Source organism: Malaclemys terrapin, chromosome 16 (genome assembly GCF_027887155.1).
Source record: "Malaclemys terrapin pileata isolate rMalTer1 chromosome 16, rMalTer1.hap1, whole genome shotgun sequence".
In the NCBI taxonomy this organism is placed as follows: Eukaryota; Metazoa; Chordata; order Testudines; family Emydidae; genus Malaclemys; species Malaclemys terrapin.
In genome coordinates, this window is record NC_071520.1 from 29,725,604 (window position 1) to 29,752,687 (window position 27,084).

The 27,084-nt window shown below is 43.8% G+C and overlaps 1 protein-coding gene across 3 annotated transcripts in view; it reads left to right on the plus strand.

Moving 5' to 3' along the window:
• The first annotated feature begins 1,595 nt into the window (after positions 1-1,595).
• MYO1H (myosin IH) overlaps positions 1,596-27,084 on the plus strand; it is a 45,224-nt gene continuing 19,735 nt past the window's right edge. For 2 of the 3 annotated variants that reach the window (XM_054005995.1, XM_054005997.1), the window contains exons 1-17: positions 1,596-1,643; positions 4,971-5,132; positions 6,614-6,729; positions 8,362-8,560; positions 9,625-9,705; positions 10,233-10,412; positions 11,832-11,930; positions 13,713-13,826; positions 15,348-15,419; positions 16,569-16,688; positions 17,918-17,985; positions 18,991-19,096; positions 20,283-20,363; positions 22,129-22,220; positions 24,087-24,181; positions 26,555-26,601; positions 26,837-26,917. In XM_054005995.1, coding sequence (XP_053861970.1) covers positions 5,007-5,132; positions 6,614-6,729; positions 8,362-8,560; positions 9,625-9,705; positions 10,233-10,412; positions 11,832-11,930; positions 13,713-13,826; positions 15,348-15,419; positions 16,569-16,688; positions 17,918-17,985; positions 18,991-19,096; positions 20,283-20,363; positions 22,129-22,220; positions 24,087-24,181; positions 26,555-26,601; positions 26,837-26,917 — 1,677 coding nt within the window. In that variant the 5' untranslated portion in view covers positions 1,596-1,643; positions 4,971-5,006. Of the gene's footprint in view, positions 1,644-4,970; positions 5,133-6,538; positions 6,730-8,361; positions 8,561-9,624; positions 9,706-10,232; positions 10,413-11,831; positions 11,931-13,712; positions 13,827-15,347; positions 15,420-16,568; positions 16,689-17,917; positions 17,986-18,990; positions 19,097-20,282; positions 20,364-22,128; positions 22,221-24,086; positions 24,182-26,554; positions 26,602-26,836; positions 26,918-27,084 lie in introns of those variants that run through there. The other variant, XM_054005996.1, reaches the window with a different exon arrangement.

The following is a 27,084-nucleotide window of genomic DNA, read 5'->3' on the forward strand; positions in this document are numbered from 1 at the left end:
TCCTGGGCTTGGAGTGAAGACTGGCTCTTTGCATTCCATACTGAGCGGATGTTCTAGAATACTATCAAAATTCCTCTTGGAAGTGCACACAGACTGTTTGTCATTTTAAACATTATCTCATTAAATGATAAACTCTCTTAACCTGGTTACAGTACAGTAGCTGCCTGACAAAAGTAGCATGAAAAATTAATGTCACCAGCAGTTCAGGGGCAAAAAATAAGGGGAAATGGCTTATATTGTGATATGGTTTGGGTTCTGAACTTCCTTAGGTCAGCCATGGGTTAAGGCCTTCAGTATCCGTTTTCAGTTCTGTTTGGTTTGGCAGAGTGGTGTCAGTAGCAGACTTGTAAGACACTTCTTTAGTTAGCTAAACACATGCAATGTTTATCAAGCAGCAAAACACCTAAAATATGATTTGCATCTTAAACCCCCCTTTAAGAATCACTTTACCCTGGGAGAAATGTTAGACAAGAGATCATTCTATTTAAGCCTTTCCATTTTTGCTACTTAGGATAAGGAAAGTCTTATGCAGGTAACAAGAAGAGGTCAGTGAAAGGGAAGCTAGGGGTAGGTGTTGGTGCACATACAATAAACAGTAAGATGAAAGAACAGGCTGTACTTTGCTGAGGGGAGGATCCAAAAAAGAATGATCGCAATGTAATACATCTAGCCACCTGTATGAGACTTTAAAGACGGTGCTCAGATACCAGTGACACATGGGATACATGTCGAGCCCCAGACAGATCTCTAGAACCCCAGAACTGAACAGCTCAAGTGAGTTGAAGATAATCCAAAATTAGTGACAGCTGAATTAGGATATTCAGGAATAGTTCAATGGAAAATACTGTGGTTTGTTACTTATTGGGAGATACCAGTGCAGCCTATCCCAGCACAGCCATGGCTGAATGTGTGTAGGGAAAAGAGTAGTGCAATGCCATTTTCTTCCAGTTAAGGTCAATATTAAAGTGTGAACTGAGAAGGTGCTGAATGCTTCTGATTGGAGAAATCCAGGACTAGGCTTCTTTAACTTCCACACCGTAGCCTGCTCACTGGTTTCCATTTACCTTCTCACCCTGGCAGAGAAACTGCTCTGATCAATTAGAATTTTTCCCAAAAGAGAGACTTTTTCTAGTCCATGGCTAGTGGGACTGGGCCATTCCTCCGCATTCAGTGTTGCACAGATGGGCTTGCAAAGTCTTTTTCTCAGCTGGAAATACAACCTGAAGAGTTTGGGTTTAAGCTTTGTGGCTAGATGCAAACCCTAAACTTCAGGTTCACTTGTCCCCTCCCCCATCAAAATCCTTTTTTCATGAGATCCTACAGTCTGAATGAAATGTGTTTTTGATTTGATGCATTCATTTCCTCTCATTGTCATCACCCTGGAACAAGTAACTTCTGATCAGTGCATGACCTGTGCTACTAACAGCAACTCTGTTAACTCTGATAAACTCTTGCATAATTTGGCCACGTCTTACAAAAGTTGCTCTCCTTCCTGGCTGTATTTGTGTATTCCTGTTGGTGGAACCATGTTCCAATCAAAATTGCAGCAAGGTTTTAAGAAAGTCCAGATGATTAAAATGAGAAAGCATTCCTTTGTTGATTGGTGAAGAAAGTAGCCAGGGGGGAAAAACAAGACCTACCAGGTAAAACTTTATCCTATATGTTCTGTGGCATGAATATAGAATGTGTATTTAAGAATGTAAATATTAATCACCTCTTTAGAGGCCAACTCATACAGATAAACAGTGTAGGGTGGTATTGCCAAAAAGACTGTGTTGCCATGGCAGGTAAATAGTATAATGGCTAACGAGGGTCAGGCTGGAGACGCTTGCCTACATGCTCGGGGTTTTACTGATCGCCATATTTGGGGTCGGGAAGGAATTTTCCTCCAGGGTAGATTGGCAGAGGCCCTGGAGGTTTTTCGCCTTCCTCCGCAGCATGGGGCAGGGATCACTAGCAGGAGGGTCTCTGCCAATTGAAGTTACTAAACACAGGATTTGGGGACTTCAACAGCAGAGTCAAGGGAAAGGGTAGGGACGGCTTTGTGGCCTGCAAGATGCAGGGGGTCAGACCAGATGATCATAATGGTCCCTTCTGACCTTAAAGTCTATGAGTTTGTTTCATAGTGGAAAGATGTCACTTATTATTAGTCTGTTGTGACAAATTGGGGATTTCCCCTTATGTTGGATGTGAGCCTATGAGTTTTACTGTTTTGCATGAATACTGTGTGCCTCAGTTTCTCTGTGTGCTGCATCAGTGTCTAGGCGGTGGGAATAAGGGGGTGTGACTTTAGCTGAGACCTTCAGAGGCAGGTGAGGCTGCTCCAGCGGCCTGCACGTAGGCTATGGCCGGTGCCCTTCATAACCTGAGACCCAGGAGGGGGATGCAAGCAGGTGATGACCAGGTGACACTTTGCCTGGGAGGCAAGACAAAGACCAGGAGGAGGAGCAACGGGGAATGTCTGAGGTTGGGTTGCTTGAAGCTGGGCAGTCTGACTGGGCATCTGGCCCAGGATTTCCCCAAGATGGACTTGGCTGAAAGTCGCTGATTTCTGTGCTCACCGGTTCTGTTCTATGCTGTGTTCCTGTCGACTAATAAACCTTCCGTTTTATGCTGGTTGAGAGTCACTGCTGACTGCGGACTTGGGGTCCAGGGCCCTCTGGCTTCCCCAGGAGCCCAGCACGGGCAGACTTGCTGTGGGAAGCACATGGTGTGGAAAGGGATGCTGAATACTCCGAGATCAGATCCAGGAAGGTTGAATCTGTGTAAGCTTCTTGCCCTGGTGACAGTCTGCTCACAGAGAGGAGGCATGCTACCCCAGAGTCCTGACTGGCTTCATATGGAGGAGTTCCAGAGCATTGGCCCGCTGACTCCGTGACAACTGTATTCCCAGATAATGTTGAATAGCATTTGAAAGGAAGGGGAACATCAAGAGGACAGTTCTTGTGACTAGATCATAAACACATATTTGTCTTGGTTTTTTTTTTTTATTATTTCTGGCATACTGAAGCTTGTGGTTCATATCTTTCCTGACAAGAACATTCCTGCAGAACAAGCTTTTACTGAATTTGGATGTTACTGTGACATCTATAACCAAGTGATACAAAACTGGGTATGAATGCTCTCCTGTGTTTTGTAGATGTTCCAAACAGACTGAATCAAGTTGCTGCTTTGTTCCAGTCAGAATGATCATTCTTAATATAGTATTGAAAGAGATCAGAATGAACTAATTTTTGTGAATTCGTAACCCCTTGTCAACTTGCTAGTGGTCAATATGTTCACTGGACACATCATTTAAAATTGAAGGGTAAGAAACCTAATGCAATCTGTAAATCAGAACAGAATATCTGTATCCCAGTCATGGGAAATACCTTTTATTCTAAAAGTATTTTCCAAGGTAATAAGTCAAAAATGAAAAGTGCAGGGAAATGGAGAGGCCTTTTGCTCAGCAGTAGCCCTGGCACCGTCTCAATCTGTTTTGAGAGGAGAACGCTAGCCAAGACAGCATTGTTATCTCCATATCATTCCAAAAGTGCAGTGTCTCCAGCAAGACCACTCCGTTGTATCTAATAATCTTTGCATCGTTACGTCCAGAACGCTTTCCTTGGTGTGTGGAGACATCTGCTGTCCAGATTTAAAAAGGTTGTTCCTCATCTGCTTGTATGAGGCTTAAAAAATGTCATCTGACTCAATGCAGCAGATGCAAGTTAGTTTTTCCAAGGAAATAAAAATTAAGGTCAGATGCAGCACCCATTTTTAGGAAGATCCTTTTTTTATATTTTTTAAAGTAGTCCCAGCTGTTGTAGCTGGAGCAGCTCACCTGATCTCCTTGTATCTAAACGAAACCAACTCAACTGGAAACAGTTCAGCTGACTCAGGCACAGTGATAGTGACTTGTTTTAAATTAATCTTTAGTGGCTCATCTGGGTTTAGGAACCAGGTTTGTCTAGCTTCTAGGCAATTGTGTTAAGTTCTAGAGAACCCTATGTGGAAAACGGAGCTTTTTTTCCCCCCCTTTCTATCTGACCTTTAATTTTTCTGGACAACAATCTGTTATTGACGCTCAGATCTTCATTCTAACTGTCAAATCTTGAGTAGGCTCTGAGTTCACAGTAATGCGAAGCTAATTGTCACTGTGCTGATAAGCCCACGTCAGGATTGAATTTCTCACTGGTTAGAAAAATGCAGTGTTATTAAACTCCAGTTTGAGGATCTTCCTACTATTCTATGTTGATGACTGTTCCAACTGAGCTCTCGTTCTGTAGGGCAGCTTGCTTTACTGCAGCCTATTCGGGTACAAACAACCTAGGAGAAGATTTCATACCTGGGGACTGTCTGTCAATCAGATAGAAATATGCATCCTTTACCTTTTACATGATTGTCATCATTCTTCTCTTGCTAATTACCAAAGCTGGGTTTGTGCTGAAATTAAGGCTGCTTCCGTCTGCTTCACTGTAGGATCGGTTAGCAAATTTTAATGCTGAATTGGCAGCATTGCTGCCATCTGTATCTATCTTGGGTACTTATGTCTCCCATTACACTATCCTACCTGAGCACCTCACAGTCTTTATTGAAATTCTCTTCACAATAATGCTGGGACAGGACACTGCTGTTAGCTCCATTGTGCAGATGGAGAACTGCGGCACACATAGTGGGAGATTTGCCCAAGGTCACATTGGGAGACTTGAACTCGGATCTCTTGCATCCTAGGCTAATGCCTTAGCCACTGGACTGTGGCTACAGAGTGGGATGTCAAAACACAGGATTCTGACACCACCACAGCACCAAGCAGGCTATTAGGCTGGGAAGGAAGGAAGTCTTTATTAAGTCATTAATTGCTGAAATAACAAAAGGGTCCAGAGCTTCAATAGAGGTGGATTTTTTTTGTTTTGTTCCAGTGTGAAAGCTCCCCCTTCAGAAAAAGGAAAGGATCACACATGTATAACTGAGCTACTTTCTTTGCATTGTAGAAAGAAGAGGTGGGTGATAACCACAGCCAGCTGAATATGGAAGGGGCTCTGATCGCCCGGGACAGAGTTGGGGTACAGGACTTCGTTCTTTTGGATTCCCACACCAGTGAGGCTGCTTTCTTGGACAACCTTCGCAAGCGATACAGAGAGAACCTCATCTACGTAAATCTGCATGCTTTTATAACTTCATCTTTCATGGCAATGCTGGTACTTGTGTCTAGAAGATAGTGTGAACTAAAATGTAATTGTGGGAAGGTGACATGCCTCAGACTACAACCTGCTTACAAGTCAGATCTAAGAATAAGGCCAAACGGGGCATCTCTGTGGAACCATTGTATTGGGATGATCAGAGTTCCAGGTGGACTTAATGTCTTTTGTCACTGCAGTGTTGACTTGTTGGAACAGAGTGATTTATCTCCCCAAGAATATGGCTTTCTAATGCTTGTGGTCTGCTATACAGGGAGGGGTTGAAAGATGTTTGCAGTATTTGGCAGGCTGACTGCCCCGTTTGCCCTTTAGATTAAAAAAACCCGAAACCTGTAACTTCTGTGGATGGTATGGTTTATGTTCAGGGTGTCCGAGTGGTGTGTAATAAATAACAAAGGAACATGAAATGCCAAGCCAGCACAAAGAATGCTCTGAACTGCAGGATGAAAATTTGCTAGGTCTTAATGGCCTTGTTTTTTCAAAGGTGCTGAGCACCCACAATGCAATGTTTTTGCTGTGCAGAACTTAAATGGTAGAGAATCTTACCAAACCTCTCTTCTGTTAGATGAAGCTCAATATTTTGATGAGGCAAGTGGGGAAAAAATGAAAGGACTTGATGGAATGTGGAGTGTCAGTTGTTACTAGGTTCTAAAGTGTTGTGTAACTTTGGCTCACTGAAATGTTCTAAAATTAAGGCAATTAGACTTGCACCTTGAAACCTGAGATTTGTTCATCTGCAGGGCTCAGGAAGGAATTCTTTCTTTCCATATACAGTCTTATGAAAGAATTGGACCAACTTTGGTTGGGGAAAGGTACAAGCTTTTGAGTTACAGAGAGCTCTTCTTCAGGTCTGGGGAAGGAAGCAGAGTAGAAAGAAGAGCTCTGTGTAGCCTGCAAGCTTGTACCTTCCACCAGCAGAAGTTGGTCCAACAAAAGATATTACCTCCCCCACCTTGACTCTTTCATATCCTGGGACCAACACAGCTACTACACTGCAGACATGCACAGTTTTAAGTAACCACCAGATGGCTTATGAATTTAGCTTTCCTATGAAGCATCAGCATCGCATCTGGAGAATAACAGACTTTCAATGATTTAACAAAACAGTGTTAGTTATGGACAAATATGTTCCTATGTTAACTGGAATATAAATATGAACCAAATCCCAGAAGCATCAAGGGACAGTGGTATCAAAAGTCTCAATTATTAAGACAATTAAAGGACTAAACCAATGTAATTACTTTACCAGCCAACCTTTAAATAAGGGTTTAAGTGTATGGGGTGTTAGAAATAAAACACAGAAATACTGAAGTCTTTGAAATCTTTGTTACAGAAAAGTTCCACATTTTCTATTTTGTCAGTTTTCACATGGTATGCTTGAGGTTGCCCTTCAGGAGAAGTCATTCCGTTTGTCTACGCTCTGTTCTTCCCTGTAGACATATATTGGTACCCTTCTAGTATCTGTGAATCCCTACAAAGAGTTGGATTTCTACTCAGTTAAACAGATGGAGATTTATCAAGGGGTCAACTTTTTTGAACTGCCACCACATATGTAAGTAGCACTAAATTCCCCTGCTTTCAGTTCACATAAACACTTTTTGACTTTCATAAGGTCAGGTCTAGCACTGTTTCTGTTGTGGTTTTTAATATTACAAACACTTTCAAACGTAATTGGTGGGAGAGGGGGAACTTTTCATAATAGCAATCTTAGCAAGTAACTTGATACACTTGCGGGGTTATTTATCAAATAACTTCAATTAGACAATATCATAGAACTGGAAGGGACCTTGAGAGGTCATCTAGTCCAGTCCCCTGCCTCATGGCAGGACTAAGTATTATCTAGTCTAGTATATGTCTCTGCAGAGTTGGCATTTGGATGTCAGAACTTGGAAGGAGGGTAATTTCAACTTAATATTGACACAGCTTTGAAAATTCAAATGTTTTGTGAATGTTAATCACTCTTCACAACTTCCCTGTGAGGGCATGTAAGTATTTATCTCCATTTTAAAGAGGGCTAAATTGAGGGGCCAATTTGTCAAAAGCTACAGGCAGGGGCAGCTCCAGGCACCAGTGCACCAAGCGTGTCCCTGGGGCGGCAAGCCCCGGGGGGCAGCCTGCCGGTCGCTGTGGGGGTGGCAGTCGGGGAGCCTTTGGCGGCATGCCTGCGGGAGGTCCGCTGGTCCCGTCGCCAAATTGCCGCCGAAGCCGTGGGACCAGCGGACCTCCTGCAGGCGTGCCACCGAATCTGCGTTACCAGCTGGACCTCCCGCAGGCGTGCCGCTGAAAGTCCCCTGACTGCCATGCTTGGGGTGACAAAATACATAGAGCCACCCCTGGCCACAGGGAAGAATGTGTGTCAGACAGGGCTAGAACTAAGGAATTTTTCTAGCGAGTCAGAGCTCAGCGCATGCCTTCCTCATGATGCCTTACCTGATGATGGGATGTCAGACCATCAGGGCTCAGCCAGGATGTGCCCTTGCATAATTCCAGGACTGAGTATATCCTTCCGTCAGTTTCTGAAACATTCCCTTTCACAGTCTCTGCCCTTCCTCCTGGCTCCGTGGGCTCCACCTATTCTCAGTGCTCCTAATTCTGCCTCCAGCCAGTTCTGGGAGCAGGAAGTGGGTTGAGGTCAAATTTCAAAGCCAGACGTTGATTTTTGGATTTTCTTCCCAAATGGGGGGGGGGGGGGAAGTGGGAAAGTGGTTGCACTAATTGTTACCTTTTAAAATATCTTCATGGGCAGAAGTTGGGGCTCACCAGCACGCTGCTTTTTAAAACAAATAAATGAAAATTTGAGGTTGGTCAGTCTCTGCCTTTGGGTCACGGACCTGCAGTGTGCTAACCTGTGCCCATAGCAGCGTGCACAGTCCAAATGGGTTCTGTTGCTAAAGCTCTTTCCCTCCATGTGCCTACCTCTCAATTTGAATTCATGTTTCCATTCTAAAGTTGTGAATCAGCAAATTTTCTGCTGGGAACATTGCTTGCCTGTCCAGTTCAAGGTCTGTAAATTTTAGCTGTCTCCAGTGTTAAGGAGCCTATGGAACATTTACTCCTGTCAGAGCTTTCTGCTAGCATTTTGTATGGCTGTTTCATATTGAGTAATTCTTAAAGCTGATTATTTTGTGTGTGTGTGTGTGTGTGTGTGTGTGTGTGTGTGTGTGTGTGTGACTCTCTCATTCAGATATGCCATAGCTGACAATGCCTACCGGGTAATGTGTGCTGAATACAATAACCACTTCATCCTCATCTCTGGGGAGAGTGGCGCTGGGAAAACAGAAGCCTCCAAGAAGATATTGCAGTACTTTGCAGTGACCTGCCCAACTACGGAACAGCTGCAAATAGTCCGTGATCGCTTGCTGCTCTCCAATCCAGTTCTGGAGGTAAAACAAAAAAATAATAAAAAACCCCTAATGGTGTACCATGCAGAGGAGATTGACTGCAACATTTCTCTGTATATCGAACTGAAATGTTTTGGATGTATGGAAGGAGAGGAGATCTAATCAGGAGAATGGCCTCCCGTTTGCAGGGATACTTGAACTAAGGTTACATTATAATGAAAGTAATTTCAGCCCCTTTGCAAGCACGTCCTTTCTGACTTGGAAAATGTGAAGGAATTGATGTAGGCCAATTTGTTGTCCAGGGATTTAATTTTTTTTCCACTTGTAGTTTTCAGCTTACAGTATTTCTTCATCTATAATCAAAACACCTAGTCTCCTGCTCGATATAAATGCTGTGCGAAGAGGGGATTTTTGTTAGTAGTGCTCCCTAAGGAAAGGAGAAAATATTTTGAGACCATTTAATAAATGCTGAACCATATCAAGGAATGAACAAGCCTCTCAGAGCATCTGTCACCTGTCCCTCTAGCTGCCTAATGTGCAGGAAGGTAACTGTGGATACTACTATTCAGGGCAGGTTTTCAGAGCTCTCCCGAAAATGAGCTGAGCGGAGAGCTGGGTAGAGATTCATGTGGTGGGAGCACCCATTCTGTGAATTTTAGCTGACACATGCTCATATTATCAGAAATTTTAGGAAAGCTTGTCTAAGTCTTCATGACTAAATAGTGACAGTAAGTAAATGTGAGCCATTGATACTTAACCCTACATGAAGAACCAACTGAAGAGAATCCGAGAACTGAATGTATGTTGAGTGTAACTAATGGTGTGTCTGGGCAGACGGATTCTACTCTTATGGAATGCTCTGTGTCAGCAGGGAGTGGGGGAGGCAAATATGTCCAGTCTCCGGTAAATACAAACCTAATTTTTCAGAGTTTCATGGGATTTAGCTGCCCATTGACTTACCAAGCGTGAAAAGAGAGGGGAAAGTGCATAGGCTATGTAAAGCTGTACATGCTGATGTTTCTCCCTCAGTTCCTCATGACCCCAGTTCTAGACGCAGAGCTCTCAGCAGCAAGAGGAGTGACTTGGTTTTGCTTGTTTCTCTGCAGGCTTTTGGAAACGCAAAAACTCTGCGTAATGACAACTCAAGTAGATTTGGAAAATACATGGATATCCAATTTGATTTTAAGGTAAAAACAACTGTGTTGGAGCATTCCCAAAACAAGCATAACTATGTACCTATCTGGCACCAGCATGGAATACTTAGTCAGTAAACCTTATACTGCCCTGCAAAATTATTTACCTTGCAGGCTACCTTCTGACCTCATTTTTATAGCTCTTGCATTTTTTGACTGAGGTGGCTGAAGTCTTGTATCTTGGAAGTTTCCAGCATTATTGGCAACACAGCCAACTGCCCAGTGGAAAAGGCAATATTTCACTACAGAGCAGGAGCTAGTTGAAAAGACCGTTACTCCTCAGACAGTACGTGTCTACTTGTAAGTGATATTTTAATAGAGAAACTAATGAAGTGTAAGAAGAGCAGATAGGCTTCTGGTGTCATCGTTACTTGTCACAGTAAGTGTGTGTTAATAAGAATACAGCAGTCACAACACTTCTGCTGGCTTCCTGTCACTGGGGCTGTTGGGTATTGAAGGCTTAGCAGTTTAAGCTCACGTGACTTTTTGTTTTGTTTTGTTCCGCTCCCACTCCTCCCCAGGGAGCTCCAGTAGGAGGGCATATCCTCAGTTACCTGATTGAGAAATCCCGAGTCGTTCATCAAAACAATGGGGAACGGAATTTCCATATCTTCTACCAGTTGCTGGAGGGCGGGGAAGATGACCTGCTTCGCTGGCTAGGACTGGAGCGCAACCCGCAGAAGTACATGTATCTTATACAGGTTGGGATAACTAGGCCCCCAGCATGGAACGACCTGTAGGGTTCCATAGGCTGCATTTGGCAGCATAGATCTGCAGTACCTGTTAACCTTTACAGAACAAGTTATGTATTATGATTACCTATGACTTGATGGGTTTTCTTCACCATTCATGTACTCCATTATGGTAGAAGTCATGACTATAGCTAATGATTTTCTAAGTGATTATAATACTGTAGAACAGCTGTGGCTGTATGGTTTTCTACCCTTTTCACCTTTTGACACTGATTTGCCCTGGGTCCAGAGCTGCAGCAATATTAGAAATAAAGGAAGTTGAGACACTAACTTCTGCAGTATTAATGGATAAAGCACATTAGAATGAGACAACACTATGGCTTGCCCAAATTCTGCCCTTAGGCTGTGAAATCACTAGAAGCCGCATGAGAGTACCAGACTAAAACTTGGTCCTGAATTAGTTTCTACCCTCTAGTTATGAATCCAACCTATCCTTGCCTCTCCTCCATTAATTTAGAGAGGGATTTCACAATGAAGCAAACTGAAACGAGAAATCTTATTCCATAAGGAATTTAACAATACAATCACTTTGTATTCTCCGTGCTCTTAGTGAGGATATTGGTGCACAGGTAACAGCTTATTCCACTTCAGAGCTTTTGCCCAGTCCACGGCAGTGAAGTTCTTAATCTGTCTGTGATAGACTGTGATAAACATTAAACTGTTGCCAGGCAAATGAGTGCTATATCCTAGAGGAAGCATTGTGACTTAATGGCAGATGTCACTAGGCGGAAGAGCTGGCTGGTGGTGTATAAAAATACCCCTTTGGTTCACTGGAAAGCATGGCCTAAACTATTAACTAGTAAAATGATGATTATCTGCAGGTTACACTTGGTGTAAGGGTCTCTCTTTAAGGCTTTCTTTATTAATTTGGTGTAAAATAAGTAAGCTTGAGGACTCAAGCAGCTGTTATAAAATATGAAGAAAAGTGTTCCCTACACTTGTTCATAAAATGCAGAATCATGTGTGCAAACTGCTGGTTTTGATGGAGTATAATATGCAGACAATTTGCCCTTCTCCCGGTATAGACACATTGAGTAACAAAGGTTACATTACTATAAACATAACAGATGGCTAGAGCCCAAACTTCACCATAAATGCGCTAAGTACCTAGTACCCAAACTCAACACACATCATGCTCTTAAGTAACAGTTACAGAAAGGACTGACCAGTAGAGCCATGGGCTGAATGGGCAAGAGTGGAATAAACCTCTGTGTGTATATCTACAAACAAAGTGGTAAAGAGCTGAGAGAGAGAACTGGGAATCAAAAATGCCAAGCCAAGGTGTGATTGGCTAGTGGTACACAGATCACCTGATCAATAGAACTGTAGTGATGGATGCAAAGTTTTCATGCTCTTTCTTCTCAATAGGGTCGATGTGCCAAAGTGTCTTCCATTAATGACAAGAGTGACTGGAAAACAGTCCGCAAAGCCTTCTCGGTCATTGACTTCGCTGAAACAGATATTGAGGTATAGAGGCAAGAGAAGTGATGTGCATTTATGAAAGGGGGTAACTGCTGATTCCATCCTGGTTCAGGATAGATATCTGGGGAAATTTCCAAATAAGGGCTGTACTGCTCTTTCTAAGGAAGTGGTGGAAGTCTCTTCCTTTGACACCTAAAACTGGACTGGATACAGTGCTGAAGTACATGTTGTGGGGAACAATCTTGCACTGACTAAGACGTGGACAAGATAACCTGAGAGCAGGAATTGTCTGAATACCTTACTGGCTTCTGATATTCCATAATGGATAGAAAAATGAGATGCAATAACCAATGCCTGTACCCACCAGGAGGAAAATGCTTTACAAACAGTATTACTAGGCCAGTGGCAAACTTTCTGATCCCCCTCCCCACCCTGTGTTTTCTGGTGTCCGAAGTGTGTTGCTAAAGGAAGTCTCTATTGCTACCACTCTAGCGAAAAATGTCGTGTGTGTGTGTGTGTGTGTGTATAGGTAGAGATTGGTATCAGAACTCCATGTCACCTGTAAAAACCAGGGGCTGTTGTTACTCTTCATATCATTAAACATTTGCTTGATAGATTTAATAAAAAAAACCAGAAGGGAATTAATTTGATCTCCTATATAATACAGGACGCAGAATTAGGAGTTTGGGGGATATGGCTGTGGCTTTGTCAAATGACCAATTCTCTTTCAGATGCATGGTACAAATTAAAACCTTCTCCCTCTCTGCAGTTCCTAACTGTTGATTTTTTTAATATCACTTAAGTAAGTTGGGTCCAGAGTTCATTGGAGTATCATCTATGCCTCTCTCAAATGGCTCTAGAACTCCATTTTGCAAATGCAAGGATTGTTTTTGGCTTAACTGCATCATATAGTCAAGTGCCCTTTTTCTGCTGCCTGTGTTTTGTGAACTTCTCAGGAGTAAGGGAAGAAGCAGGGCTGGTGCTACCATTAAGGCAAACTAAGCGGTTGCCTAGGGTGCCAAGATTTGGGGGTGCCAAAAAGCGGTGCCCCCAATTTTTTTTTTTAACAGCGTTCCGGGGCTGGGCTGCCGGCGGTGCGCTGACACGTGCGGCTCAGACTCCCTCTCCCAGCGCAGCAGCTGCTCCACTTCTCCGGCTTGCGGTGCCAATCACCTGTTTGGCGCTGCAAGCCTGGGAGGAGAGGAGAATTAGAGCGGGGGCAGCGTGCTCGGGGTGGAGGCGGAGCAGAGGTCAGCTGGGGTGGGGAGCTGCTGTACGGCTCCAGGGGGGGGGCAGCTGCCGCGGGGGAGGGGGGCACCTCAGGGTGGAGGGGGGGTGGGGAGCTGCCGCAGGGCTGCGGGGGGAGGGCGCAAGGTGGAAGTTTTGCCTAAGGCGCGAAACTTCCTTGCACCGGCCCTGGGAAGAAGGGTCTATAAAAGTGATGGTCCCAGCACCAAGATGGCCTGAGATACAGGCCCTGTTATATGCGTGCCTGGTGACCTCGTCTTTGCCTCTCCCGTGGACTTTGGTGATTCCCACCATCCATCTACTTCTAAGGTTGAGCAGCTGGCTTAATTTTGACGTGTCAGATGATGTGCGTATCCCAGGGAGTCAGACTGGAAGGAGGTGGCCAGATTGGAGTGTCCTTCTGTACCAGGTCTAGAGAAGTAGCTGATAATCTCTCACTGTCTTTCTCAGCAGTAGTTGATTTTCAGATCAACAGATTGCACTACCACTGAGCCAAACAAGAGCATATTCTGCTTAAGAGTAATGACCATGTAACCATATGAACTTGGCTTTTAACAGTCTTTGTCACTTTGGCCTCAGCATCTCTTTGGGGTCATTGCCAGTGTCCTGCACCTGGGGAATATTCAGTATGAAGAAGATAGTAACGGTCATGCCATCATCACCAACGGCAGCCAGATCAAATGGATCTCAAAGGTATCATCTACGGGGAGACAGGAAGCTTCCATACAGATTTGAAAGCAGGGGCCCAAGGCACTAGGTTTGAGGGGTTGCTTCCCTTCCTTGCTATGTTTTTGACTTGTGGATGGTAGCACGTACTGTCCTAGGAAGCGTCCAAATTCTCTAGAAGGACAGCCTCTGCTCTGAGGGGCTCACCTTGGCTCTGTGCATTGAGTCCCTCTCAAACTGTCCCTGCGCTAATCAGGGGATCCTAGAAATGTAGAACTGGAAGGGACTTTGAGAAGTCAACTAGTCAAGCCCCCTGCACTGAGGCAGGACCAAAATATCTAGGCCGTCCCTTCCAGAGGTTTGTCCAACCTGTTTTTAAAAACCTCCAGTGATGGGGACTCCACAACCTCCCTCAGGAGCCTATTCCAGAGCTGAACTACCCTTAGTTTTTCCTAATATCTAACCTAAATTTCCCTTGCTGCAGATTAACCCCATTACTTCTTGTCCTACCTTCAGTGGACTTGATCAATTATTCTCCACTGTCGTCTTTATAGCACCCCTATGAACTCTGTACTGAGCTGCCAGATGCAGAATCCTGAAGTTTAAATGTTTTAAACAACTCTTGCTGTCAGCATAAAGATGGACAAGTTGAAATCTGTAATGTATAATATGCAACAGGCTCCTTAGCATTTTAATTCAACTTTAGCCATCAAGGGTATTTACATTACATTACGCTGCCTGTGTAACTGATCCATGCTTTTCATTATGGGTGTGGGGTATTAAGGCATTACTAGAATATCCTCTGTCTCATTGTTTTTAATAGTGTCTTTGTCCCCAGTTGGCATAAAGACACACACGGTCACTTCCCAGACCTGCATACGTGACTTTGCATTGCTTGCAGGGTGGCTGCTGACAGAGGGGCACAGTTGTCACTATGGTGGCACGTAATGTTTTGGCTTATGCGGCTCCTTCAATCCAATGCACAAAAGGGTCAAGCTGCATGTTCAGCCTGGAGTGGCAGCAGCATCCATTTGGACTTTCCTGTTGTCAGTAGAAATCAACTGCTTAATGTTGTTTTAAATATAACAAAGGAGATCAGAGCGGCTTAACCTGCCAATACAGCCACCCCCTAACAACCAGAAATGGGTTGTGTGGGCTACACCCTAGTAGAGAAGCAGCAACTCAGTACTCCCCAAGGTGCCTGTGCAGTCTGCCAAGACACTATGGGAGAAAATTCTTGACCGACCTCTAATCATGGCAATCCTGTTAAACCACTGCAAGTAAGAAAAATGCTGTAGTTAAAATCCTGATATGACCAGAGATAACTGAGATAGCAAAGGTGTCTGGTTCCTTTTCCTTTAAATCTTAATATGGATTCCGCTACTTATCTGTGGGCGCAGAGAAATGCAAATGTTGGTTGCCCCGTTACATTTTGGGTTTTCAAGAGTCATTAAGAGTAAAAGACAGCAGCCTGGACATTTCACTCCAAATTGACGGTAGTCCTGAAATTCCCCTTTGCACTCTAACTGTGGCTCTCTTCTTTGGCAGTTATTGGGCGTCCACTTATCCATTCTACAGGAAGCTCTGACGCACAGAAAGATAGAAGCCAGATCAGAAGAGGTATAAATTAAGCCAGTGTCCGATTCCTCATAGTCTATTAAGTCAACACAGTCTAGTGGTAAAACCCTGGGATAAGGAGCCAGGATGCCCTGTGTCTTGTTCTTGACACACTCACAGATTCTCTAAGGAAACTTCACCAAGTTTCCTGAATCTCGGACTCTTTTCCTATCTGTAAAATAATTGTGGTAAGAACAGTTACCTTCCTTAGTAAATTTCTGAGCTATTAAGTTGAGAAGTGTTAGTGTGAGGCTGCCTTCCTGCGGAGTGACACAAATGATTGAAAAAAGCCAGGAGCGAGGAAGGTTTACATGCAGCCACACATCTGAGCCAAATTATCTTCCTTTGTGTAGTCTGTAAAGTGCTTCTTGAGAAATTTGGCTTCATATGCAGATGGGAGTATTTGTATAAAATGTCCGCTTGTAACATTTTATGGTGTTTGAAAGCCGTCAGAATTGCTGATGGCTTTTTCCCTTGAAATTTGGCAGAGTCCCAAAATGCAGCCTCCTAATCAATACTGATAGTGTATACCCATTCCCCCCTTATATCTGGTGTACATCATTTAGCTCGTATATAGATGAATGTTTGCCCCCAAATTAGGGGGTAAAATGGGGCTCAATCCTTATTTTTAATCATCCACTTCGCTGTCAGTGACTCCCCTCCTGTAGCCTGAATGTTAATGCTAGGAGATTCGTAGCTATTGTCTTGCACCTTCTGACCAAAAAGATTATATATGGAATATCTCACTTTATTTCAAAACCGTGATCCAAAACTTCCTTGACTTCAAATCCATCTCATTATTGTGAGACTGGACGGTCTAAACTCTGCTACACGTTAGAATGTGTGCAGCTGGGTGGGAGATGTGTGGAAGTAGGACACTAGGACCCAACATGTGGTCTCATAACTGGGGCGCTAGAGCAGTAGTCACACCAGCCTGAGGTGCTAGCTATGGACCGGTACCTGGAGCTGTGGTTGGCTTCAGTTTTGATCTGAAGGCAGAATGCTTGCTCATGCTTCAGTGTGAAATGGAGACTGTCAGATGGTAGCCTGCTCTCTAATCCATGAGCATGAAATGAGTTAGAAATTACTGACGTTGAGTTATCTTAGTTACTATGCTTGAGTATTTTTACCTGCCTTTTTTTTTTCTTTCAGGTCCTAAGTCCCCTGAACATAGACTTGGCATTCTGTGCTCGGGATGCAGCAGCTAAGGCGATTTATGGACGGACTTTTACTTGGCTAGTCAACAAAATTAATGGATCTTTAGCCAACAAGGTTGGTTCCCTTCTAGCTAATACTGTGCTCTACAGACAAGTACTGCCTCATTCAGTGAATGGACAGCGCTTCCAGAGTGAGTCAGTAATGTGGTGTTTTCCACCAGATGTCTCAAGTCTGCTAGTTGAGTTCAGGGATTCAAACCACTGTGAGCTGGAGATTCATGTTCTGCTTGATTTTTTTTTTTTTGGTATCGAATACTAAAGATACATTGTCAAATAGTTTGGCTAATGCATGACCTGCTTTAAAATTGTCCATCCTGATTGGAAGTAAATACAGATCTATTCATGATCACTTTATAGCTGATAAGAAAAAAAAAAAAATCACTGCTTTTGTAGGACCCATCCAAACTATGGCATGTGCTTCTCCTGTTGGACATGTGGCAGCAAACTAACATGCTATTTGCTGGTCTGTAATGCTGGTGCAAAAACAAGGAGTTTAGCATAAAACTAAGCTTTCTAGAAGACAAGAAAAATGTTTTCCAAATGGTGACAAAATTTGTATGGAAAGTAGCCTTGATATCTGTGCTTAGGAGAGAGGTGTGACCTTCCAGACTAGTTGAAGGAGGTCTTTGCTTTTGGTTTGGTAAGCCACCAGGCAGCCATGCATGGAGCCATTTTTATTATCCCAGATATGTAGCTTTGAAAGGTGGAAAATGGGGGTTGGCTAGATTTTCCCCATTAATGATTTAATAGCTGTGCACCAGGATGTGTGTTGTACTATCAACTAAGAAAGCCAGGTCTGAGAGCTAACATTAGGCTTTGAGTGGGAGAGACTAGAAACATTCACAGAGCTAGGAACAACCAGGAGTCCCCAGCATGGGATCCTGTGTCCTACCCGAATATAGAAGGCAATGGTTGTCTGGAACAAATATCTGTGACGGCCATCCTGCCAGTGTCTATAAGAGGGTGAAGCCATTGGAAGATAAAGGGCCTTTATTCCACAGTCTCTCCTACCTCTACGCCCAACCTCCACGAAGAATATTTAGACCTGTCTTGGCTTGCTCACCAAACTATCTGGTCAGTTCAGCTGCAGAATTGCCTGCTAGAGGGGACCCATGTGGTAATGACACTGTCCCTGTAATGAGTCTCCCTGGTCAGTGGCAGAGTGGGAACAAATGAGAGAGATTAAAATCTAGGTGAAGGGAACCACATGAATGATGCAGCGCAATCGCACCAGTTACAGAAATCCTCTTTTCCTCATGGAGCATTTAATGGTATCTTTGGCAGGACCTCACCAGGAAAACGGTGATTGGGCTGCTTGACATCTACGGGTTTGAAGTGTTTGATACAAACAGGTAAGTGCCACTGACGCTGGCTCAAACTGTGCGTGCACTAATGTGGGTCTGCTTCCAAAGCAATGCATGGCCATTAAGGCTCAGGCTTTGGCTTACCCCAGAAAGGCAAGGAAGTTGAGTCCCAGCTCCCTTCATCAGCTTTGAGCTGTACCTAATCTGTGACATGTGTTGCAGTATGTAGGCGTAACTGGCTACGTGAAGCACAGTGAAGGTCTCGACTCATTTCTTTGCTCTAGTTGGCTGATTGTGTTAAAAATCCAGAATTCTATGGAAAAACTTGTGCATGTAATATTGGAGTGGGCCATCTTCCTGTGTGGGGCAGCTTTCAAAGCCTCTAGAGAGACAGAAGGATGTGACCACTACCTTCTTCTAACCAAACAAAACTCATTGCCCTGTAACACTTATTCTGTCATCATATGTTCAATTATAAGGCTGGTGGGAAGGAAGTTAGTGATGGGTGACAATGTGGCAGTTTAGTTCAGAAACATCCAACTGTTAGTCTGCTGCTCTGAGCTTGCTGTGTCAGCAAAAATGGGCTGGGAGTCTCTCAAAAATAGCCCTTCTGGGAAGAATGTTGGTACTTCCTTCTGGAGTTGCAGCTCAGATGACAGTGTGTTTGGGGAAGGTAGAGGGTGGAGTTAGCTGAACTTTATCAAAGCTCTCTAATTTGGTTTGAGTTTCAAGCAGAAGTTTTAGGGGTGGTGGGTGGGGAGGGAGGAGTGGCGTATTTTATCCGGACTGATTCTCCAGTTCTTATTAAACATCTACACTGGTAGGTAGCCGCTCTTGAAATGGGATATGGGCTTTTTCTATTAAAATATAGTTCTAGTGGGAAAACAAAACTACAGCTGTCTCAGCTATTTCATGGGCTCATCTTCTGTCACGGGGAGAAGGGCTATAATAGGAATTCTCTTTTTACACTTGTTTCTCTACAAACCAAGAAGGCAGCTAGAAAGTTTTCCTTTAATGCATATCATTATTCTTGCTGCTTTTATTTTTCAAAAGTTTTGAACAGTTCTGCATTAATTACTGCAACGAAAAGCTCCAGCAGCTGTTAATCGAAATGACTCTGAAGGCAGAGCAGGAGGAATATGAGATGGAAGGCATAGAGGTAACTCTCATTGCTTTTCCCTGTCTTGTTCTCTTGGGAACGTCACTGCACAGCAAACTTCCTCTTATTCACCAAGGCATTAATAGAGCTTTTTAAAACGTTCAATTACAGTTGGAATACTGTTGACATTTGAGATGGAAAAGGCGTAGTGGTCCCACCCATTCCATTCCCTTCAGTTAGTGCAGGATTATCATCGATGGTATATTTTCATATTGTCATCTTTTTTTTTAAAGAATGCTTCCCTTTGAGAGCTAAGAGAGCACAGTCTCCAACCTCTTTTGTCCTGGGGGCTCTCTCCCACAGACCCTCCTCCCATTTGGTAACATGGGATGTGTGGGATAGTCATGACCCCCGAATGCCTGTTTAACCCCCAGCTTCCAGTTGGGAACCCCTGTGCTATGTAATAGAACTCACAGGAAGCTCTTGCTATACTTGGCTTAACTTTTCCCTTTCCCTACTTTGATCCCACTACTCCTAGTTGTACCTTTCTATCACGTTCAGTCATTCGGGTTGAGTTAATTTGTATGCTTTGAAGGAGAACGTGGCAGAACTAGGACTCCTGGCTAGAAACACAGACTCTGCAATGAAATGCCTTTGTAGAAATAAAGAAGATCCTTGTAAGATAAGAATGGCCATGCAGGGTCCGACCATTGGTCCATCTAGTTCGGTGTACTGTATTCCGACGGTGTCAGGCACCAGATGCTTCAGAGGGAATGAACAGAACAATTATCAAGTGATCTGTTCCCTGTCACCGAGTCCCAGCTTCTGGTAGTCAGAGGTTTAGGGACACGTGGGGCATGGGTTGCATCCCTGACCATGTTGGCTAATAGCCATTGAAGGACCAATCCTCTATAAACTACCTTTTTTTTAGCCCAGTTATACTTTTGGCCTTCACAACATCTTCTGGCAACAAATTCCACAGGTTAACTGTGCATTGGGTAAAGACATACTAACAACAAAAGATGCAGCTGAGTGTCTTTCAACGGAAGAGACTGAAGGATTGCAGTGTAGTAATGTAGAAATTAAGATAATTCTGCCCATGCAGCTTAAAGGGGGAAGATATTGAGGAGTGGCTGGGTCAATAACCTCTCCAATAAAACCTTAAATCCTAACTTGGAATTATTTCAGGTTGGAGTAGGTAAAGTTCTCTGAATTCTTTAAAATCACTTTTCCTTTCTAATCCCAGTGGGAGCCAATTCCATATTTCAACAACAAGATCATCTGTGACTTGGTTGAAGAGAAACACAAAGGAATAATCTCCATACTGGTAAGAACAAAATTTGTGCCTTATTGTGCAGTGATCCCATACTATTATTACTCTCTCTCAATATGTTAAGAACTCGACAGTACCCAGGATGTAAATGTATGGATGCTCAAGTTCTGCTATGAAAAGGGTTGGGTAGAATACTAGGTTACAGAGTCTGAAGACACCACAGAACACCAAAGTAAAGTTTGAGCAACTTGTACTTTTTTCTGAGCTGTTCTCGGAGATTTTCTCCTGTTCACTTATCTCTAGCCTCAAAAGCCCCAAATTACAGCCGTCACCATCCTGCATTGGATGCAGGGGCTGCTTGAATGAAGCTTTCTAGCCTTAGTGATGTTGACAGGGCACTGTCTGCAAGAGGACTCCTAGCGGGCAGAGCAGCCTTCTCCTCCTCCTTTGGGATAAATGGGGTGGGAGCCCTACGAGAAAATCAAATTGCTTTAAACTTGGCAATACAATTACTGTCGGGCAATCAGTTCTTAAATGCGAAAAACAAGAAAGGTAAGATTTATAGAGATTCCTTCTGTAGAGATGCATGTAATTCAACAGTGATGCATTGTGCTTTGACCCCCATGGCTTGCGACTTGTAGACTGAGGAGTGGAGAGTTTAATCACATGGATACAGAAGCTGGGTGACTGATGCACTGAAACCCAGGGCAGGAGGATCATGATTATTGAAGCTTAATGCTAGTATTCCTATTCTAATTTAAGTACATGTGCAAGGAGAACTCTTCTATACATATCATAATTGTGTGGGTCGGGGGGTGGGTCTCGGGTAGAAAAGATGAGAATCCAGTAGGTTTGGAGGCTTTTGGACTCTTAGAAACTGTAATCAGTGTTGACTAAGAATCTCTAGCCTTTATCTATGTATTCCTGGGTCTCAGTGCCTAGTGATATCAACTTCTTCCACTCTGCCATCTTCATGTGAAACTGACTATAAGCACGGAGACAGACCAGGAGAGAGGCATACACTTGCAGAGGATGTAAAATTCTCTGCATAACAATAGTCTTGTAAAACTGAGTTATGAATTTTACAAGGAAGCATATAGGTGTTTTGTATGAAACTGAATAGTTTATAAATTGAAAACCTTAATTATAGTTTCTCATGGTAGTGCTGTAGTTGATAAGTTGCAAGGAATTACTATGACATGTTATCTTGTAACCAGACTGTACTAAGTTACAGTCATGAGATGACAGTTTGTGTTCTGAAAAAAGTTACTTGGCATTTCTTTAACAGCTGCACTCTTCTTTGAACAAGGGTAGGTGTGTCCACTGCCCGGATTTTACTGGCATTCAAAGTTAAATGTGCATTAATATGGTACATTTAATTAAATCATGATAGAGATATATACATTTTTGATACACCCCACCTCCCTAGACTTACCTTGCTGAAACAAAGCATTTTTTTGCAAATGTTTCTCTATACTTTGATATTAGATGCTGAGAATGCTCCTAGGGGCTGAGAATCTTCTGCTTTCGTTGAAATTAGTGGGATTGTGGGTTCATAAAACTTCTGAAAACTAGGCCAGCTTCTCTCTGCATCAGCACTCAGGTAACTTCAGTGATGGATGCTATTAGAAAACCCTAAAATCAGTAGGTAACTCCAAATCCCAAATGACCACTCTCTAAACAGTGTTGGGGTCTCTGAGGGGATTTATACACTTTATACAGATTACAGAAAATGATTTTGGGTCAGTAAATCATGTTCAAATCTGCCATCAGCAGGCAGTAAGGTCAGATTAAGATGCTGCAATGTTTCTTCTTTAAGGATGAAGAATGTTTACGGCCTGGTGAAGCAACTGATTTAAGCTTCCTGGAAAAGTTGGAAGAGAAAGTAGGAGATCATGCCCACTTCCTGACGTATGCACTTACGCTCTGTAACCTACTGTAGAGGAAACTTTCCCTAGGGTTTCCAGTGTTCTGTTCTGAGGTCCTGTTTTATACCAAAGAAAAGTTCCATTCTAGCAGGCTGCCTGCAATCTACCACTATGATTAGTGGTAGGGGGGAGGGATAGCTCAGTGGTTTGAGCATTGGCCTGCTAAACCCAGGGTTGTGAGTTCAATCCTTGAGGGGGCCATTTAGGGATCTGGGGCAAAATCAGTACTTGGTCCTGCTAGTGAAGGCAGGGGGCTGGACTCGATGACCTTTCAAGGTCCCTTCCAGTTCTAGGAGATAGGATATCTCCATTATTACAAAATTATAATCTGTGGTATGTGAGGGGGGGGGGGGGGAATTCCTGTCTTCCCTGTATCATTAGCTTGCCAATATTTAAGTTGGGCCCCAGTTTATCCATCCTTCTATGTGTATTTTATATCCAAATCAGGGACCAATCCTGTGAGGTGACAAATAACTTCAACTTGCATTGAAGTCTGTGAGCGTTGAAGGTACTCGGCACTAGGCAGAGATGAGCCCAGCCTGCAGAGCTTGGCTTTGGAGCCAGATACAAACTTCTCCAAAGAGGCCATCTCCATGAGATGTGTGTGCCCCTGCTAGATTCTTCCCAACAAGTACCACTTCAGTAAATATTCCTATTGCTGCAGTGCCTAGTGCCAGGGCGCTGTGTGGTAGGTGCTGTACAAATGTGGGTGAAGACCGGGTCCCTACCTGGGTGTCCATAAGAGAAGGCTAACTAAAAACCAGTGAGTAGCCAGCAGTTCACAGAATCAAGATTCTGAAATGTTACTTCTGGCTGTGTCAAGTATCAGAGGGGGAGCCGTGTTAGTCTGAATCTGTAAAAAGCAACAGAGGGTCCTGTGGCACCTTTGAGACTCCCAGAAGTACTGGGAGCATAAGCTTTCGTGGGTAAGAACCTCACTTCTTCAGATGCAAGAAGTGAGGTTCTTATCCACAAAAGCTTATGCTCCCAGTACTTCTGTTAGTCTCAAAGGTGCCACAGGACCCTCTGTTGCTTCTGGCTGTGTGACACTCAGGACAATTGGAGATGGAAAAGGCGTAGTCAGTAACCAATCTGCCCGCTACCTATCTGTTCCTTAATATCCTACTCTCTTTCAGACCAAGATCTTCAGAGATAATTGCTAGAACTACTCCATTTTTTAAAAAAGGCAATGCATGTTGGAGGGCAACATCAGTGTGAACACAGTTCAGTCACAAATGGAATCTTGCCATGAGTAAATATTTATTACAGTAGTTCCCAGAAATACTAAGCATTCACTGTTTCAAAGTTTCAGTGGTGTCCTCTTTGCATTAGGTATCTGCTATTCATGAAACACCATTAACTGTGTTTTTTGCCTGTTTAGTGTAAAATTTTGGGGTGTCTTTTCAAACTGCAATCAGGCAGAAGCCAGCTGCCATCCTTATCCCGGCCCCATAGACAAAGCTAATAAAAATGTCTGAACATTTAAATGTCTTCTGCAAGATGTAAAGTGTATCCTTAATGAATGGCTTTCTCTAACTAGCATATAGCAGGCCACATAAGATTATGGGAACTACCATGACAGTACATGAACCATTTCTGTTGAAATAGGCTCTTCGTTATTAGATGGCTTCTGACCAATTTGCAAAATCTCTTTCAGAAGGAACTTATCAAAGAAATGTCTATATGGGCCCCAACCCTGCAATCAGATTCATGCTAATAAGAGCCTAACTTGATGTCAGTTTCTGATTTTGCAACAAACTGTTCTTAGTATGGTTGATTCCACCATTCCCATGAGCTGAAGAAACTATTTGGCTTCTTGCTTTTCTCTCTGGTTTCTTTCTTTCTGTAGCCGCAAGCTTGCAGATCAAAAGACACGAAAATCAATTGACTGGGTGGATTTCCGTCTCCTTCACTATGCAGGGGAGGTCACTTACTGCGTAGTAGGTGAGTGTGGACTAGACAAGCCTGCATCCTTGAAGGACATTCTAACAGTTCTCCCTGTGACATGTGCTTTAACTTGCAGCACTTAAGCGGGTGGTGGTAAATCCTCCACCTCCAGCACCTGATTAGAAAATGATTCTGAAATAGACTTGCCCTTCAGGGGCACTCTGCCTTTCCTTCTTTGAACTATCTCAAATCCCCAAGTCTAAATTTTTGATAGAAAAATTCAGTTGTTTGAAGATTTAATTCATGCAACTCACTTTTCAAAAATATGGGAAAATCTATATAGATGTGGTCGAAACTGACATGCAGGGCTGTCCCTAGGGAGGCGCGGGGCCGGGGACAAATCCGCCTGTATGCCCCCCCCCTTAGCATTTTTTTTTATACAGGTGAAATCTGGTTACAGTGAACTTCAAGGGCAGCTGCATATTAAATATTGATAGCGCCCAGCTGTATAATTAAAAGGTAGTTATTATATTGTGTACAACTATAATGAAGTTCATATAATTAAAAAAAAAAAACTCACCGTGAGGCAGCCCTGCCCCAGAACTGACCTGTGCATGGACCCTCTAGCTGGGGGCCAGTCTCTGAGCCGCTCTGCACCCATCACAGGGAGCTCATGGGCCAGGGCCTGGCAAGCTGGACTTGCCCTGCACAGAAATAACCAGCCACGAAGGGGCCTCTCCCAGGCTCCCAGGGCCTTCCCATGACCCTGCTGCCAGCAGGCTGGGCTGGGGACCCCAGGAGGGCAGCACTGACCCCTGCTAGATGGGGCTGGGAGGTCCCGGCCTGTGGAATGCCTGCACGGGACCTGCGCAGGGATAATCGTTGCTGCCTCCAGCACGGCGGGGCATACCCGAGAACCGCTGCCAGGATCTTCCCACAGATCACCACCGGGATCCCCCAGCCCTGATCAGCTCCCGGGATCCCTGAACCCTCCCGAGCAACACACGCGTGCTGTGATGGGTGCATGCGAAGTGTTGCATCTGACCCCCAAAGCGCAGACCCCCGGAACGGTCACCCCGATTCACCCCACCCCAGGGACGGCTCTGCTGACATGAAAGCATATCCAGGGAGAGGCTAAATTGAACTCTTGGGGTCAAGCTGTGTGAGTAATTTCACTTTCACACATGAGTAACTTCACTCACACATAAGCCAATAGGATTACTCATGCAAACAAAGCTGTCTGCATAGGTATTCATAAGATCAGGGCCTTGATTGCTAGTTGCTAATAGGAAATTGTTGGGTGACTACTCTGGGCCAAATTCTTAGCTGATGTAAATGAGACAGCTCTTGAAACCAATCATAACAACTGAGAATCTATCCTATCTTCTGGTTCAGCTGCAAGGTCTAAGTACAGCGAAATTATCGTTCTAGAGCTTCAGTCACTAAGCTGCTTCAGTCAATTGCATCTTCTAAACAATACAAATAGCTTTCACTGGCCTCTGTGTGCACTCTGGGTTTCTTTAACTTGAGCACAATGCTCGTTCCTCGCGTAGAATCTTGCATCACTAATGGTTGCAGTGGCACTTCCATATCTTGGTTCCCATGTGCAGTGAGTGTTACAATCTAGGGATCAAATGTCTGTTCTAAAGACCAGTTCTTAAAGGTGGTGGTCTTTTTCTGCTCCTGGTTACAATGAGCAGTGAGACTTTCACACAGAAGGGTCAGATCAAAGAATGAATACTTTATTTCAGATTTACATGTAGCACACAGCTGCGTAACAGTTGCGGGCAAAGATCATATCTAGTCAAATAGCCACTTAGTTTGGCTGGTCTGCCTTGGTAATGCCTAATAAGTTGAACTGTCCTTGCAAGATGGAGACTTCCCTGATCATGGCTGATTTGGGTAGTGACCATTTGGATTTAGAGCATCTGGAGGATGACCGTTCTATTTTGTGGTAACTTCCGAAGGGTCAACGTTTTTCGTTCTTCACTAAAACAAACCCCTTTGGACATTTTAGCACACATTGGTTCACTTTGGATCCATACCTGAGCTTGGGGGTGTGGTGGGTGAGAGAGACTTTCACTCTACAATCTGCTGGTTAGGGCAGTGGTCTGGGTGGTGGGACATGTAAGTCCAAGGCCTTGCTCTGGTTGATTCAGAGCAGAGTTTTTCATCCCAGATCACTCTGGATCAGGCAGAGCTGGGACTTGAATTTTGGGGCTTCTGCATCGCAGGCAGGTACCCCAACCAGCAGGCTATAGAGTGCCTCCGTCTTTGGCTTTGAAATGAAATTTTGCTGAAAATGTTCTGAGCAGCTCTCTTAAGATGTAATGAGTGAGGGGCAAAAGCAGCAAATTCATCAAGAACCTCCTAATAATTCTCCTTTAATTTTCTTCAAAACAACATTGTTTCTTAAAACTTTCTTTTCAGGATTCCTAGAGAAGAATAATGATCTCCTGTACAGAAACCTAAAAGAGGTAAGATGCTATTGAATCACCGGAATTGGCTTTTCAGAAGGATTTTTTTGTGATTTGATCTTTAGTTCGGTTAAGTATCTGAGAGACTTTTACACAATTTCAAGCATTTCAATGGCCATTACAGGTCGTGGTGTTCTGGAAAGCTCTTGTCTATGCAACCTCATTTGTTCGCTTCAGCAGCAGCCTGTAGGAGTATTGTGCCCGTTTACTTTACCCTTGCACTCCTCTGTTTCAGGTACTGTGCAAGTCTAAAAATGGCATAATTAAAGAATGTTTTCTTCCATCTGAGCTAGACAACAGGAGACGGCCTGAGACTGTGAGTTTCATCCCTTACAGCCAAACCTATAAGAAGGAGCAAACTAACTTCCAAAATAGCTTGGCTTCCGGAGGCCTAATCCCTCCTCCTGAGCTTATTCTTGACTTCAGTGGAATTCCTCAATAGAGCAACACTGAGGCAGTCTTGAAGGGGAGGGAAAAAGTCCA